This window comes from Aedes aegypti, chromosome 2 (genome assembly GCF_002204515.2).
Source record: "Aedes aegypti strain LVP_AGWG chromosome 2, AaegL5.0 Primary Assembly, whole genome shotgun sequence".
NCBI lineage: Eukaryota > Metazoa > Arthropoda > Insecta > Diptera > Culicidae > Aedes > Aedes aegypti.
Window position 1 is genome coordinate 105,562,843 of NC_035108.1, and position 18,650 is coordinate 105,581,492.

Genomic DNA, 18,650 nt, shown 5'->3' on the forward strand with positions numbered 1-18,650 from the left:
ACAACTCCAATCACATGGAAAAACAAAATTTCCCAGTAATAGGTCCATCTCGCGAACAATCTGCAATAATTAGCCTAAACGTCTATCAATTATTTGACAGCTTCCCCTTTTGCAAATTGATAAGAAACCAAAACTTGTCTGCATCCACTTTTTGTTTTGGATGGAGACGTCTCTCCCCTCTTCACATTCTCGTACCCGAATAAGTACCTACCCAAGTAACATTTTTAGTTTTTTCATTTACTACAAGCTGTTGTTACCACCATATCGTTAAAACTCATTTTAGAACTTATAATTCTTAACAACCTTAATAAACCTCTGATAAAACCCCGTTAAACCCGAAAAGGCCCACACTACAGGAGGTTGTTAAGGCTATACCTTAAAACCACTTTTAAACTTCTTAGTTATGTTTCGTATGAATACATCTACTCTTGTAGTGTGCTATAAAACATTCATAAGAGCTATTGTATAGTCTTATTGAGCTCATCTAGTGGTATTAAATATTTTGCGATATCCTAAAACACGGAATAAAACCAATGTTAAGAGCTTATGATTGAATGAACACCTGCCAACAAGTTGTTTATAAACCATAAACTTTTTTAAAATATTGAAACCATCATGATGTTTGCCGGCTCATAATAATCAATTAAAATAATCATTTTTTGTCTTGTAGAAAATTTCCTTACAATCGCGTGAAATTCATGCCAATGAAAATTTACTGGTGAAATGACATAAAATTTTTCGATTTACAACAACGCGCCACACTTACGATATCATTATTAACTATCTAATATTTTACTACATTACATTTTCAGAATGATTTCATGCTCATCTCAATCATAAATCGAAATTTCCCACGCATATTGTAATTATCAACCCGAAATGGCGACAATAAAAATGGATTCCATCCATTTAAATCTTGCTGGTCTTATCTGGGATGGTATAAGATCAATTGGTAACTATTCCGCACAATATAATCATTCATGAGAGCTTTTCATCTTAAGAATCCTTTCGCAAAACCCTTTACTAGCTAAAATGTTCTTAAATAAGATTATTTGTTCTGCACTAAGACAAATAGGTTTTTTGGGAGCCTTGGGTTAAACTTAATGCGCTCAGGAAAACTAGTGCTGTCAAAAGAGTAAACAAATCGGAAGATTTAATTTTGTGATGTAACATAATGAACTAAATTCAATTGTTACGTATCTAATTATGTTTTACTGGAAAACTTTGTTGTGATAAAGCCCGTGGTTGATCGATTGTTTTGATGCAGAAAACGGTAAGTGATAGGTGCCTGAAAAATGAAAGCTTTCGTCGTGTAGCTCAGCTGTTATGTGCAGCATAATTGTACCACTAAAACGGGAAGTACAGGCAAGCATGGGAGAAATATGCTCTAAACGGTAGTGAGATAATTCTACGAGAGGAATATTTGCCATTTTATGTTCGCGTTTTGATAAGCTCATAATTCTCTACATGATTATCATTCTCGACATAATGATTTTGATAATCACTCGCAGACTGCATTCCAGTAACATGCATCAGACAGTTGAGATTTATGAAGACTTTAACATGACTTAGTGCAGTCCTAAGAGTTTTATCGATGTCCTTGCAAGACCAACAAGCTGAGGTTTTAAGCAAAGGTTCTAATAGATACTAAACAGCTCCTTCAAAATAAAATTTATTATCAACAAGAGTGACCGGCAAATAAGTTTTACGGGAGCACTTATAGGTATCTACAAAGTACTTTAAAGTGTGTTTTACCCAAAAGAACGTTTAGCACTTTTCAATGCTTTGTTAAATCTGTTAAGAATGAATGCATCTCTAATAAAACCTCCATAAATAACATCTAAGATCAAAAAGCACTGAAATTGTTACTTGGGTAAATACAGTTGTGATCAGAATAATAGTAGTGAAAGTTGATTATCATACAAAATGCTCAACTTTAGCATACTGTAACTTTGTTTCCATATTAGCAATCTTCATGAAATGTTGACAGAGAACTACATATACGCTTATCATGCTTATGCTTTTATCATCACAGAATTTGAATTTTTTTTCAAATTTCCTGTGAATTAGCCATGCGTTAGGAGAAATCGCAAAAAACATGTAGATTTTCTATTGTAAATTTTTGTTTAGCAACAATTTTTTCAAAAAACTGTTTGTTCATATTTATTGTAGCTTGGATAGAAATTGTTGAAACGGTGAGAAAAAAATATCAAAATACAGCAGATATTCAAATAACTATTACTACTATTATTTTGAGCGGTTTCACCTGGTGCTCTTTTTAACGGGGCTTTGAAATATTGTGATGATTAAATTCAGTTCTCTGGCTAGAAAACAAACTTACAGTATACAAAAATTGAACATTTTGTAAGAAAATCTGCATTTACTACTTTTATTATGAACACAACTGTGCATCGCGATATCAGCAGACAGTAGCTGCTCAACAAGATATGTATGTACACAATTTAGCAACAGACAAAAGCTATCTCAGAATTTGTGGCACCATTCTCACGCAAGCCAAGTACTTGCTATTTGTAGGTAATAAATGCCGTTCCAGCACGTCGCAATTTATCTTCATTAATGCAGTCCCTTAGTATTTAATCATGATTCACTAACTCGAAGACAAACGCATATCAACCAAAGGGCGGATATATCAAAGTAGGCGCTCGGCAAAGTCAAAGTCACCATAGCTACTTGTTGCTGAATTTTCCCGATGAACTTGCGTTTTTTTATAACTCATTTAGGTATGCCACGAAAACTCGCCTTTTCAAAGCCACCGAAAAATCCGCCGAGCGTTACCGATTTCACTTGGGTTATTTCCCCTGTTATTACAGACGGTGCGATGCCACGGCAACTGCTGACGGAAAGCATTGTGACGAACATATGGAGCCGTAAATTGATTGCCCAGGAGGTTAGAGATGTGTAATCTATGCACATATCTTTAAAATAAGTTTTATAGAAAATTTATATGACGTTTTCTCGTTGAAAATCACTGCCTACAAGTTCACAAAAAAAAAATATCACTCACTTTAAACCGAGACTCTTACCGATGGGCATAAACAGATCAAAGCAGCCGGGTGTAATTTGTTTTGGCAAAAATGGCTGCTAAGCAGACGACTCTCACTCGCGATTTTCAAAGCGCTACCACTCGCTTGTATAGATACGACGATCGCGAATACCGCTATACAACTGACTGAGGCAGTGCTCTGGTACTGATACTCAGGTCTCGCCCTCGCGTTTGCAAAAAATAAAGCTAAACACCAACAATGGATAAATGCTCAGCGAACGGAGCGCGAGTCATCGTAGTAATGTGAATGGCATCGAGAAAGAGCAGCAGCGCGCGCTCTCTTCCGCATGCTCGTCCTCTATGAATGAATGAACGCACGTTCCGATGCGGTGGCAGTAGGCGAATTGAACCATCAGAATCGATTTTAGAATTGAACTTGATTTCGCTTTCGACCATTCCTCACCGTGACATCTGTTGCGCTTGTGGGCTTGCGTACCTATACCAGCCTATTTGTTTTTGTATGATAAGGAATAGGAAAGCAGTGAGATTTATTCCGCTGATAAGCAAAAAGCGAGTGGGTGCTCTGAGTGTTGAGAAAACTCTCCAAGCTTCTACAGTGCATCTTTACTCATTTCTCTCAGTGGTTTCTTGGGATTTTTGGGGGATTTTATAGCTCACTACTGACGCAAATATCCATGGACCCAAAACAGAAAATTTATCTATGTGATTGAAAGTTTTAGAGAGAAAAGTACATTTTTACTCTAAAACAGTTTTGTATTCTATTTATGTTATTTTGAACAACACTTCGTATATTCTATACGAAATACTGAATATACGTGTCTCTCCAAATAGTTCGAAACTCACTGGATCTACAGTAGAAGGTGGTAGATGCTGAACCACTAAACTAGACAGAGGAGGCTGAATCTTACACACATACCTACTTCATTCATAAAATGATAATGTTAAACCTGAAAGTATGTACATTAGATTGTTCAATAAATATTTTATTATAATATTGGGACAGTTATCTATACGGAATATGGAAAATTTATATGAAGCTTAGACTTTGGTTCAACCTCTTTTTTGTCTTTGTCGAACTGGTACAGACCCTGCTTCCACATCGTATGGCAGGCATGAAGTCACTTGTCTAAAGTAAGGGCAACTTCAGTAAATTACAAATCGCATGGCGAGTAACCAAAAATATGTAACTCACCATAAGATTTGTAACTCTGCTGAGGATGGCCTAAGCAACGGGTATCATGGAAAACTTTGTCTCAAAAAGTTGAAAAATTTACGCGTGGACAAAGTTCAATTTTTACAAAAACATTTTTTTTATTAGCTCATCGATAAATGTTGATTCGAACTTTTTGCTAGGAGGGACATTTCAATCAATATTACCCAGTTTTACCGTACTTAACTTTAATTTGAAACATAGTAGGCATAATTATTTTATTTCGCATTTAGTTCTGACAGCCACAAAATTATAAGCCAAATTAAAAGTCAAAATTGTATAAAAATAGAATAAAATGTCGGCGGGAATGATGGAAAGCACCATTGCGGAAGAATCCCTTTCCGAAAAGCAAGAAGTCGAATCTAAACCAAAATTGTCCGAATCACAATCGATATCGGTCAAATTCTCAAAACTGAGCGCATCGAACAACTCGTCCCACTCTTCGGAAGAAAAAGTTATGATGGTCTCCAAAACCCAACAGGTTACCGTATGTGATGAAAAACTGTGCGAAATGGTACCGGAAGGCGATAAGCGAGACTATCAGTCGATCATGTTCGAGGGGGACTGTGAAAGTAGAATCGAAGATGAGGAGAAAAACGACGAATCAGAGGTTCCGTACGTTGACTCGGAACCACCATTCAAGAAGAATAGGCGTGTTCAAGTCCCTTCATCAGGTGAGTTCGTAATCTACAAAGTCATTAGTGAGCATGGGCGTAGCCAGGATGTCCTTTAAGGGGGCTGGGGGTAAGCGGCTCATAAAATTATTCACCATCATGTAGACACGCATACCTGGAACCCGACGTTTTCGAACTTGAATGAACATAACATTTTCCTTCGCTGGGTCTTAGTTTATGGCCGAACGTTCCAAAACCAATAAGCATGCTATTATTACCTCTTAGCATTTAAATTTCTTTGCAAATCTAAAACGAAGTAGAGAAGATTTGATAAAAATCTATCATTTTGTCAAAGAGTAACAAGGCTCATGTAGCATTTACGGAGTCGAACACATTTCGAAGCTATTTATGATTCCTTCCTTTTTTACTAAGCTATCTACGATAGTTTTGACGCCGATAACTGAATATTTGTCACGTTCGACATTTTTGACAATTTCGAGTTGATGCCGTACAGAATCATCAAATAATAAACACTTATGATAAACTCACTGAAAACTGTTAGATTGTTCTACCAAATTCGAAAAAAAAAATACGAATTTGTTTTGTCACATTGGTGATAGAAACCACATAACAATCACATTGATATTGATCTGACATTGGTGATAGTAACCACATAACAGTCACATGAGCCTACTAATGTAGTAGCAATGAAATTTCTATCAGAATTATTTTCTGTCTATTCTCCCAATATGCAAAATTAGCTGTACAAAATTTCAGTCTTAGGCAGTTTTGAGTTCTCGGTAATTTATATAAATTTTAGCTACTTCCCATACTGCCGTGAATCGCAAGTCAGTCCCATCTGCATTTTCGTCAAAATATGCTCTTTCAGCTGCACTTATGAGATAATATGATTTGTTCGGAAGAAATAGGAGAAAACAGCAAGTCAAATTGTCCCATTATGAAAAGTAACCGCATAGCAGTTTCACTACAGATTTCCACACTGTGTAACACTAAAATGAACTGTGTTTTGATCATCTTTACATTTTTCTTGGAAGGATATGGCAGTGAAAAGTAAATTGTGAAAGTTTCATCAAGACTTGAACATGTTCGAATCCTCTGGAACTTTTTGAATATTCGTATGGAAAACGAGTTTGGAAACTTCCCATCCCATTTTCTCATTGCCTACTTTTTACGGATGGGACTGACTTGCTATTCACGGCAGCATACTGCCATAAAATGCACACTTGGTATCCCATTTACTTAATGCCTACTTTTGTCGAATGTTGCAAATATACAGTTATGTTTGGGAATCGATGAGTTTGATGTTTTCACCCAAATAGAGGATTCAGCCATTTATCAGCATTTTGTTTAATAAGTTGTAATTCCCTGGGTTTGGAATTATATTTTCCAGGGAGCGATGATTTGTTTGATATTTGATCGCTGTATTTTGTAGTGTTGATTAGAGGTTACATGTTGAAGTTCATGGCAAAGTTTTTAATACAATCATGTTTATTCCGATTAAGTGATCCTATGCAAACTACAGTATAATACGGTTATCATTCATTGAAATCATTTATGCTCCAGGAACATAAAATTTCAAGCTGGTGAGAAGATTACAAACTGAGGGTGGGTTAGGAGCACAATCAAACCCTTGAATGGGCAATGTGGGTTAGTATAAGGGAAATGCCATTGACGGTTTGTAATCTTCTACGAGGCTTCGAGACCCAACAGGGCGCGTGCACCGGGTTGCGGATAGGAGAAAAGGGCGATAAGTAGCATTCATTTAAATAATAAGACAAAATGCCGTTCTTCGACTAGGTGATTTTATGTGATCTCCTATAGTGTTATAGTATCGTAAAACTGGGTAACTTTGATAATGCGGGTAACATTGATAGTGCGAGACCCACAACATACTAAACGAAATAACAAAGTTTCTGTTAATCAGTTAAGCAAAACGAATACAAAAGTAAAGAGTATTAGTATGCCACTTCATGTCAAAGCTATTTTCGTTAGAATCAAGTACATTTGATAATTTATATGAAAATATTAAAAATTTGTAAGATTTTAGCATTTTTGAAACGCTCTCAAACAATCTGTTCCACGACCACTATTTGATGAAGTTATAATGAGTTCGTCACTTATTCTTGACAGCCTAGTTCTAGTAGAACATGAATTCGGTCTCAAATATCTTAGCGAAAACCATTTTTACAAACTGGGACCATTTTTGTAATCGAAGTCAAAAATTTCCATATAGCGTTAAACGCCTAGAGGTTTGCAACGCCCTATAAATGTTCCGTAATTCATTCAATTTTGTTCTATTTGTAGGTACTCCATTATCAAAGTTACCCCAAAGCAGAAAACCGACTTTCGATTATATGAAAAATTTTATATCCAATCAGAATAAATCTTTTGGCAATCTGTCAACTGCAATCGATAGTTAGGATGCCAGTACTTGTTTTAAAAATATAAATTATAATTCTCCGAAACATCATGCATAAATATTCAAGTTTTCTTCGAAAAAACTATCAAAGTTACCCCGTTTTACGGTACTATAAAGTATTTCACTCTCTGGGAATTTTGGTCTTGATATTAATTTTTCACTCAATAAATAGAATTAAATAATCATGCTTAATAAACACAAAGCACTTTCACTGCAGTAATAAATCTGATCCATCAATTATCTAAATTTGACAAAGTTTTGAATAAAATCAATGAGTAAAAGAACTACTTATTAAATAAGCCACATCAACAGCTAAGTCCATACATATACAAATGTTAGGCAGAGGGTCATGGCGAGCGTTTGGTATGTATGGTAATAGTTGATTCTTATCTAATGGGGGTATTACAAGACCACGCGGACAATTTCGAAACAAATTATTTCTATACATCGGCCTTATTAACCGAAAGGCTCAGCTATGCTGTAAAACCATTCCTTAGAAACAACTCATTAGTACCGTGATGTAACAAACGTAACGCAAGAGTGGGTGTGGTTGGGCTCTGCGTTAATCTTGCATTAAAGTCAAGATGAACCGAGGCCGGGCTTCAGGTTTGTGGTAGCACAGATCTGGAGAGTCGAAGAGTCACTCAGACTGTAGGCTTGGTCGGTTGGTCACTCACTGGTGAGCAGTTCATCAGGGTTTCGACGTGAGTGGTTGTCTGGTTCTTTAGGTTTGTGCTCTTGTAGGATTGAGATTTGACCTCGGTTCATCTTCACCTTAAATAGACTTTAAAGACCTTGGGAGACACAAATAATTTCTGGGGTTCAAAAAATAGTTATACAGGTAGTTTACTTGTTTTTTTTTAGGCATTTGGAAGACACTGAGGATTCTAATTTCTATAACGACAAATAACAATTAAGATATACATAATCTGACAACTAAATTTTTAATTTAGGATAATAATACAAATGACATGAGAGAGTACAACAACGACATTCAAAAAAACATCAACACACTTAGTTTCGATGAATAGATGAATGATTGATTGATTGCTTTACTACTTGTTTCGCTAATTAAGTTTTCAAATTTGATCAGCAGTTTTCATATATTTTTTTAAATATTGTTTTTCCTTACGTATATATATTTACAGTGAAACCTCCATGAGTCGATATTGAAGGGACCATCGACTCATGGAAATATCGAGTCATGGAACAGCAATCCTTTGGAAAGCTGCTTCTAGGGACCATCATAGTAACCATGAAATTTTGTTTTTAGTATGGTTCCATGAGTCGATATCGAGTCATGGAACATCGACTCATGGAGGTATCACTGTATATGTTAAAAATACTATTTCAATATCGAATCACTTTACTCGTAGGCTCTAAAATAATCAATAGAATTGTTTGACCTACGGATTCATTACATTTTGCAGCATTATTAGCGTTATTGTGTCAAGTCTATCCTATTTACCTAACACCTAAGCCAATCCTATTTACCTTCTCCCATGGCGTTTGTGTGGTCAGCATAGACTATTCAGCCATTACCCCTCCTATCATTGGCTTTGGATTGACTTGCGCTCTTATTGCCCCACCAAACGCTGCAAAATGAAAATGAAAATGAAAATTTTGTTTAATAAGTTGTAATTACGAAATAACGAAGGGTTGTCTTATTAATCATTTGTAGAGAAACAAGCGAACATCATTAACACTCAGCTGTATCACTGAGCACGTTTGTGATTTACTGAATTGATGGGTCCAAACGCAAAGGGGTGTAAGTGACATTTTGGTCGATTTTGAGTAAAGTATGCCACAAAATTCTACTGTTTTGAAGCTTTCCAACGGTATTTTAAGGAAATATTTTCGCCTAGCGAGAAACATAGCATAATTCATAAGAAGATTGGCTTGTTTTTTGTCTCTCATACAATTTATATGGAATGAAAAATTGCTGAAAAAACTTCTGTCGATTCTTAAAACTAGATTTTTGTCACTTACACCCATTTGCTTATAACCCCTAGCATATGGATGTGCACAAATAAGCTAGTATCACCCATGAATTTATAATACGATGATATTGGTCAAATATTTCAGACTATTTCAACAGCCTAATACAGCCAACTCTCCCTTACTCGATATTTATTTTCTCCATTTCGAGATAGAAAACTATACTGCCGTGAATCGCAAGTCAGTCCCATCTGCATTTTCGTCGAAATTGAGTTAAGTTCAGTTTTCAACATATTTTCCAATGATCTTTCAACTGCATTAATGAGACAATATGGTTTGTTCAGAAAGAATATAAAAAACACCAAGTCGAATTGTCCCATAATAAAAAGCAATCGCATATCAGTCCCACTACAGATTTCCGCACCGTGTACCAAAAAATTGAATCATTTTTTGGTCATCTTTCTATATTTCACGGAAAGACATCAGAGCAAAAAGCAATTCCTCATTGATTTTTTTTTATTATTTGTATGGAAAACTAGACCATTTTCGCAATGCCTACTTTTTACAGAGCCTAAAGGCTGCGAAGGCTTCTAAAACATCAACAATGACAAAACCTTTCAACTTCTTTGTTTTATTACAGTGAAACCTCCATGAGTCGATATTGAAGGGACCATCGACTCATGGAAATATCGAGTCATGGAACAGCAATTCTTTGGAAAGCTGCTTCTAGGGACCATCATAGTAACCATGAAATTATGTTTTTAGTATGGTTCCATGAGTCGATATCGAGTCATGGAACATCGACTCATGGAGGTATCACTGTACATTATTTGGGACAGTGAGAAAATTATAACAAAAATTATCCTACATAGCAAAGTTGTGTCAGAATATACTACAGTAATCAGAAATTACATTCACTTACGAAAACAATGAAAATAACTCTTGTGGATACAGTAAGGACCAGTGTTGACCAGACTCATTTCCCCGAAATTCGAATTGTGAAGCCATGAACTGTTATAACTGTGCGTTGTATTCCTGAGATGGAGGGGGAGGTGGTTGGGCTTGAGTGTTGCACATGGGATCCGACAGTTTCGATCTTGGTGGGCTGCAATTCAAGTTTCGGCGAAATGATTCGCACTCACTCACTCACTCATTTCATTTCACCGAAACTTGAATTGTGGCTCTCTGGGATCAAAATTGATCGATTTTGTGTGCAGTACTCAAGCTTAACCATCTGCTTTTCTATCTTAGGAGGATAGAACATGGTTGTAGTAATTCGTGGCTTCGTAGTTCGGAAAATGTTATTTTCGGGGAAATGAGTCTGAGCAACACTGGTAAGGACCCGATTTTGTCAGCCCCTCGGTGAATTTTAGGCTGACAAAATCGGGAACCTGACGAAATCGGAACATTTTATTTGTGTCCATGTTTATCAACTTTTGACGTGTAAATATTGCTTTGAGGACCGCGTTACAAATAATATGAACTTTTAAGGGGGAGAAGTCTTCTAGAAAGTTTTTAAAAGGGCCTATCAAATAAAACAATTTTTATTTTTTGAAGATTTGACACTCAAACAAGATAAATTTGAATAAATTTATGGCAAAAATTGACTGAAAGACATACACATAGTGAATCAACATAAGATTATTGTTACAAACGCGGCGAAGGGCACCGTTCTTTCAGCAGGACACATCATCACAGCGGTGTTTATCTGTCCAATGCTATAAAGCTAAATTTTATTGTTAATATTGAATATATTATAACATTACAACATTTACTTACATTTTCGGTGTTTTCGCTTATAGAACAGAATTGGTTCTACTCCGGCTTTGTTTGTAAGCATATTGTTTATGCATACGCAGCTGTCAACTGTCACAAAGCAAAGCCGAAAACACCGAAGTTTGACAAACACATACTTAACCTAAGTCCGACAGATGTCCAGGGGTTCGCAAAACCATTCTCACGTAACAATTATATTTAAAGACGAATTTCACAAAATCGACGAGTGATTCAAATGCTTTTTTTAATGTCATTTTGACTCATATTTTGAACAGACTAACAGTGTCATAAATGAATCTGATAGGCATGAATCAGCTGATATTTGCCGATAAGGCAATTTCATTGCTTATTTTACTGTAAACCAGTGTTTGGATTTTGATCCGAATAAGCCGATCGAACCATATTCGGAGAGTGTAACAGTTCGCGAACCATAACAGTTCGTGGCACATCTCAATCGGAAAGCCCTATGAATTTAAACATTCACTCTCTTGTTTAATACGTGACACGAGAGCGTTCAAGAGCATTAATTCTCACAGACTGCATCAGTATCGAGCCATTCAGGTGATTTATGTTTTGCATAAAATTGGTAATAACTTTCATATTTTCCGGTCTTTAACGGCCTAATTTTAATCTATTGGATCATTGAACACCCTTTGGTTGCAAACAAAGCACAGAAAATGGAAAATATACGCCTCTGTTCCTAGATCAGAATAAGAGTGGGTCAGCGAATGTTACAAGTGTTAACACACAGTGATCGGCGCCTAACAGTGGGTGGTGTGTGTCTATCTTATTTTCGTTCATGGCTCGTTATCTTCCACGAAAACGATAAATGTCATGCAGGCGGATAAATGGGATGAAATTATGGCTCGTGTGTCAATGATCGTTAAATTTTCCAAAGCCTGCTGTTAACTACTGGTTTTACTGATAAAAGTAATGGTTTAAGGCTAAGCACGCAGAAGAATTTCTTTATGTTGAGATTACTATCTCGTTAATTACTTTTACTTACGCACAGTTAGTTGTTTCGAAGTAAAATTAACTTACGCCAACACTAAATTAACGTCAAATCAAATACACACACTTCATTGATTCAGCTATCCACTATATAGGTCAATTATAATTTGGATAATTACCACTATCCGAAAACATTCACATCCCTAGACTTCAAGTCATGCTCACAAATCTACTTACTTTTAACTTGTAAGGGTTAGTGTAGTTGATAAGATGACCACCTCTCACTCAGGGGACTACGTATCAAGTTTGCCAACGCGCACTTTATTTTGATTGTTGCAATGTTTTTTTTTTTAGATCGATAAAGCAGCAGCGAATCTTTTCAGATATGTTAATAAAGCAGAACAAAATGCTGAGTAAACATTGCAACATATTATAAACTCAATTAAATTTACTTTGAGTCAACTAAATTATAGTTGAATTTTGACGTTTGGCGTATGTAAACTCAATAAAAAATATAGTTGTTAACAACTATACGGTATAGTTGTTTTTAACAATATACTGTCTACTCAACTATATTTATAGTCATCTCTAGTTAAACCCTAGAGTATAGTTAATTTGACCGGAAAAATGATTACGAACACTATATTTTGTTCTCCGTGAGTATCCCGTCATTCGTTTTGGAAGTCATGTTGACATAGCAGCTCGCAGTTTCAAAGTGAAAATTTTTAGTCCTCATAGATCATATTGGTCCGAAAAAGTATCACTATATGCGCCAACATGCAGAAAGTATGCTGATACTTTTTCAGATGCATCAGTGCAATACCAACGGATTTTCTTTAATTCGAAATTGTGACATGGTTTAGCAACAATCATCAACGACACGTACAAATTTCAATGACGGACTACTTTGCCTTAACTTTTTTACTACTATTTTTGCAAGAATTTAAGGCCGCACGGGACGTCATCATAATCACCCTATCTATTTCAAGAAGCAAATCCCAAGAACCACTCCATATATCGATGCGAAAAATGTATCACTATGATTCTATATGTAGTGCACAACCCAACACATTTTCAGCTTCATCGGTTCACTAAAACTCGAGATTTGCTTCCACAAAGTTTTGATGATTATTGTTAGAGTGAGACAAAAGATAGGGAAAATAACACGGTCTCCCGTGTCACCTTAAAGCAGGGTTTCGCTTTACACATCGCACAGCTCATTATGTTTGCCATTCTGAACACGTTCGTTATTTAATAGTTGTTGGAGTGCTCAAAATAACACAAAGCTCAGAAAAAAAAGAAGATGAATAATTAGTAGTAAAATGTGTGATATCCCAACGAATTCATCTGAGTTAGTTTTACTGGCATAGAGTTAGCAAATAGATACTACTTCCAGTGTCTAAACTAGCTTTAATGACAACAAAATTAAGCTACAACTGATTCCCATTTCCTCGTAATTCGACATATTTTAGTGAAATATTTGAACAAAATCTCAATACGGAATCAAGTATTGAGAATATGAGTGTTACGTAATTTGTGGACAGCGCTTCAATAGTATGAATTTAAATCAAGGCTTAACCTATATAATATCTAACCTGAAGGTCGTTCATAAATTACATCACGCTCTTAAGGAGAGGGAAGCTTGAGCGAAACGTGATGATAAATTATGCTTCTTAATTACTTTCCATTTCAAAATACTTTTTGTATTTTTCGATGTTTGTATTAGCGACGACTACACGATTTTTGAACGGATTTTTTAGAAAAAATGAAGCATGTGTGAAATTCAATCGAATAGGAGATTATTAGGCACGATTTCTATAAATTTTGACTTATTCTGGATAAAATTCGTCAAACAGTTACGTGCAATTACCTTACCGTTCAACGCTCCGTCATTGTAATCATCGAAAGCTGAATTTTTTTCGACAAAAATTTGTTCACTGTGTTTCAGTTTGAGAATTGAATACGGTGAATACATTTCATGTGAGCTTTGAAAATCATGATCATGAAAATATCCAAATTGATGACGGGTCCTGTCCTCTTAAGGTAAAGATGAATGGTTATTTTCCTCTTAAGGTGAAAATGAATCGAAGCCAAACATCAAAATTTCAAGAGCACGGATCTGGAGAACCGAACAGCCGTTTGAGCTGAAAACTTAATCGATTGGTCACCAACAGCTTACCAATCACTTAAGTTTTAGCCTGAACGGATGTTCGGTTCTCCAGATTTGTGCTCTTGAAATTTTGATGTTTGGCTTCGATTCATTTTCACCTTAAGAGGGAAATAACCATCACCGTTTTACGAATTTTTAAAACCAGTTTTTTTGCTCAAAATTGAAGCAAAACTCATGCAAGTCTATCATTGCATTGCTCTTGATATCTAAATGCGATGATAGATTTTCATGAGTATTTCTTTAAAAGTTATCGAAAAAACTGGTTTTTATTTTTTGATGATTGCTAATGATTGAATGATGGATTCTTGAGCCTTAAACGAAACCTTTTGAGTTCCATAATACAAAATCTATTGCAGACCGTTGATTTGATCTTCGAATGATTTCTGGTACTATTTTGGAAGAAGTCGGATTGTTAATAAAATAGAAAAAAAAAAACATGCAGAAGTGTGTCATAACATTAGTATTTAATATAACAATGCAAAATAAAATCTTTGAAAAGTTCAAACACAAGATTGATTTTTGTAGCAAAAATGTCTTAATGTGCCAATAGAAAATTAAAGCAACGCGAAATCTTCGATTTATTTATTTGTTTTTTTCAGGGAAAATCTTTGATAGAAAAAAGTTTATGATAACACTCTGTAAATATGAATACTGAAGACAATCTTTCAAAAATTGAGAAAAAATTTATTTAGTTTATCTCTGCCTCCCTGGCTACGCCTTTTATATTGAATGTCGAGTTACAATCCCGTTGTAATGCGTATTTTTTTGTGGACTAAGATATTACAACAGGCATATCGAGCATTGAACCATCCCCGAAGAAATTACCCAAGAAAAAGTTGCACGATCCTACACCGCAAAAGATAGGAGTCTTGGTGGGTATCCCATGTCGACGTAAGTCATCCATAAATGGCAGGTGAGCATCTATCTGGTTTCAGGTAAAAATCTTTCACAGCATCTTTTCCATTTGTTCCAAATCAGCTCCGAAACTCTGCAGCTAGAACTGTTGAAGCACTTTTCGCTGATTTTTCTATTCTCCCGTTTGAAGAACCCGATGAAATGGGATGCGACTACATTTGAAGAGATTCGATCGTTGGGCGAGTCGATTGACTCCTCGTCGGTCACCACAAAGTTTAGCGTTGATTACCAGGAGCGGAACTATCACTTGAGATTGACGAGCACGGTAGCAAAAGGACGTATCAATTCCAAAGATGCTCCTCCACCGACGTTCAAGGGCGCGCTAATCGAACACGTGTCTAGTTACAGTGGACTGGTTGTGAAATGCGAAACGAACTACATGATGCTCTGGAGGGTTTCTGACGGCTATTACCTTTACGATCCCTGCCTGAACGAGGTTTCTCAATTGATATTTTTCAATAGTCTCAAGTTGTTGATGGAGTTTGTACTGGAGACGAAACAGCTAAACGATCGGTCCAAGTTCTACATGTCCAAGATTTCGTGGCATTCGGTCGATGATGGTATGCTCGTAACGCTGAAGAGGAAGTCACGAGTTGCCAAGAAATTTGAAATTCTCAACGCTAAGGAGGCCTTACTGATGGGTGATCGATTCTTCAAAAAAGCGGGATACAAGTTGGAATCGCTGAGAGTTTCTCTGAATGCAATCTACCAGTCTGAGAAACTGGGTGCCCGATCGTGGGATGCTGGCAATCTGAATAGTTTGTTCGACGGTCAAATGAACGACAAGGAGATCAACAAGCTCGGCGTATTTCTTTTGGAGGAGGGGCAAGAAGAAAGCTTCCTCTTGGACAAAGTCAGATTGATTCGATTGGACGTTGCCTTTGGATATACGGAACGAGAGCCGTTCGAGTTGTTGATCAATCGTTTCTTGGCCATTCGGGTTGCCATTATCTTGCGGGTAGAAGAGTACTACTTCGCAATCTGGAGTAGCGATAGCATTTTGTACTGGTTTTCGCCATTCCGGTACGATGCTTTGAAACTGGACCCAGAAGAATTGGAAGACAAGGCCAGTTTCCTGTTTGCATTCGGCTCACTGGATAGATTGTCTACGGTGCTGTTTGAATATCTTACCGAAATCGGGCTGCTACCCAGTCACAAGGTGCACGTATTCACGGTGGATGGTGAAGCTTTTGGGAAAGCAGTACGTCTGCCGTTGGTCGATAGCAAAGATTCGTTGATGCGCAGCGAGCTGGAGATCAACGTTCCAGAGGGTTCCAAAATGAAAGAATACGTTCAGATTGGGGATTTGCCGCCGATGACACTTTCGGAAGCTAAACTGTGCCGCATCATGTTGCGCGAAATTATGGGTGGTGCTGAAAAGCGTTATGACGAATAAATTGAAATAAGAAGAGAATAATGTGTTTCTATCTTGAGAGAAAGCCCTTTTTTGTCATGTAAACCTTCATTCAATCAACATATTTTTTCTCATGCGAAGATGCGCAATTACCCAGACAACCAAAATGTACGCATAACGAAATCACCTGGAGGCTTTGTATGTGCAAAATTTCACTTATATAAGATGTCGCGAAAAGGCCATTTACGTACAAAAGTGGAGGCGATATGCGTGCATATATTATGTGATGATCAATAACATGAAATGCGAGTGTATAGATATTCTACCGAACTAACCTGCAATCTTATGCGACTTAACTTATGATAACAAATGTTGATTTGACAGCTGCTACGGATTGATTCGACTTACATTGTACGAGTGTACGAGACGAAACAAAATGTACAAATGAACTCAGAAAAAAAGTGTTTTATGCGAAGAAACTAGTCAATTTGACGAGTTAATCCACGGTGTTTTGCGGGTTTGATGTAATTAGTATGAATAAACGAGTTATAACGTGAACTTTCATGCGATTTCTGGTTGTCTGGGTATAGTACATAACTTTGTGGGCATCGTTGCCGTGCGGTTAGTTTTACCAAACACTTAGCTGCTTCAATCCAAGGAAACCCACACGATTCCCGCTTAAGTCCGGAAAGCTTTTCGTCAGTAAAGTGTTTCGACTGTGCCACTGGGCGTTGCATGCTTAGTCCACCAAACTAGGCGCTTTCTTCAAAGGGCAAATCGTCCACTGGAAGCATTAACGTTGTTGACATCTAAAATTTATTTTTGTTTTACATCGATTTTGATGAAATTTGTTTTGAATATTGGCGCATTTTTCGATTTCACGAATGTCAAGAAAAAGTCAGAAAAGTCAGAAAAAAACAACATCAAAAGTATCAACAAAGATTCAAAAGATTTTGAATTACTGTTGTAGTTCATTTTATACATATAAGCATTTGAAATTGCACTTCCTATTCATTACCAAGTGAATTTTTGTTCACGCATCTAGTAAACTTTTTTCGGATGGCAGCACCATAGCTTCGCGGAATCGAATCCTAGCGCCATTTTAAGGAAAAGTTGATAAAAGTGCTGAAAATATTATGGAATCTTCAGAATTTTGCACAATTTTCAACAATATTTAAGGCCTATTTTGTAAATCGAGCAGATTCATGTGACTCGTCTGTATTCATTGTCGATCAAAGCAAGCATGCATATTTCAGATGCCACCGGTCGACTCCCATAGTAATCTAGTCACATAGAGTGACAACTGTCGAAAAATTCGAGTAACAGAGCTGAGTCGAGCGATTTTTTCGGCCGACAGTGACTCCAGTCGAGTCATTTTGATCGACTCAACTTATAAAATAGACCCCTAGGGATCCGCATGGTTTTCGTTGTCTTATAAAGTTTACGATAAGATATTCTTTTTTTTTTGGGTTGTGGAATTTTATCATAAAATCTGAAAATTATTTTGTTATTCTTTGACCTAGGTTCACTACCACTACTACTCCAAGCAAAGAGACTGAAATTTAGGGGTATGTTTTGTAAATCGAGCAGTTTCATATGACTCGTCTGTAATCACTGTCGATCAAAGTAACCATGCATATTCCAGATGTCACTCGTGGACTGCCATAGTAATCCAGTCGAAAAACTCGAGTGACAGAGCCGTGTCGAACGAATTTTTTGGTCGACAGTGACTCCAGTCGAGTCGTTTCGATCGAGTCGACTTATAAAATAAAGCCCTTAAAGAACATTATAACAGCCAAACATTACAAAAACTAAAATTTGGAAGAGCTATTTTGAGACAATATGGACAATTTTTTAAACATTTTTTTTTTGTTAAGAACTCTGATTAACAGCATGCCTATTGCTTCATTCCTTTGTCAGCTTTAAGGTTGCATGTTATTTCATATCAAATTTCAACAATTTATGCAGTTTCCAAGGGACGCTCATTCAACTCCATTAGCTCATTATTATTCTAATGAATATGAGCTGCGTGCTATATGTACATCGCTCAACTCGCACTTCAAACCCGTCATGTGATTGCCGTGGACCACGTTTCCGTTTGGTTTGGCGCCTTTTCGTTTGCGCGCAAGCAGGCGACTTGCGGTAATTTGCTTGGTGACGCTGATGCAACACACACGCATCGCGAGCTCTCCACGCGCAACACTAGTTTAGATCACATTCAAACTTACGTTCCACAGACTTGCGATCCGCCAGCTGT

The 18,650-nt window shown here is 36.7% G+C and overlaps 2 protein-coding genes across 4 annotated transcripts in view; one reads left to right on the top strand and one right to left on the bottom strand.

Moving 5' to 3' along the window:
• Positions 1-3,283, bottom strand: part of LOC5576849 (cytochrome b561) — a 33,013-nt gene extending 29,730 nt beyond the window's left edge. The window contains exon 1 of one of the 3 annotated variants that reach the window (XM_021841840.1): positions 3,045-3,283. In XM_021841840.1, the coding sequence (XP_021697532.1) occupies positions 3,045-3,054 (10 nt within the window). In that variant the 5' untranslated portion in view covers positions 3,055-3,283. Of the gene's footprint in view, positions 1-3,025 lie in introns of all 3 variants that reach the window. The other 2 variants (XM_021841842.1, XM_001656234.2) reach the window with 2 other exon arrangements.
• Positions 3,284-4,450: 1,167 nt separating this feature from the next.
• LOC110675885 lies at positions 4,451-16,453 on the top strand. Its single transcript, XM_021841843.1, has 3 exons — positions 4,451-4,909; positions 14,902-15,037; positions 15,103-16,453. Exons 1-3 carry the CDS (start codon positions 4,531-4,533, stop codon positions 16,433-16,435), a joined length of 1,848 nt encoding a protein of 615 aa, XP_021697535.1. The 5' UTR covers positions 4,451-4,530; the 3' UTR covers positions 16,436-16,453.
• Positions 16,454-18,650: the final 2,197 nt, after the last annotated feature.

Excerpts from the sequence above, each read along its gene's own strand:
- LOC110675885 (XM_021841843.1), top strand. The coding sequence starts at position 4,531 with ATGTCGGCGGGAATGATGGAAAGCACCATTGCGGAAGAATCCCTTTCC. Across the intron at positions 4,910-14,901 it reads TGTTCAAGTCCCTTCATCAG|ATATTACAACAGGCATATCG; the intron begins GTGAGTTCGTAA and ends TTGTGGACTAAG. Across the intron at positions 15,038-15,102 it reads AAGTCATCCATAAATGGCAG|CTCCGAAACTCTGCAGCTAG; the intron begins GTGAGCATCTAT and ends GTTCCAAATCAG.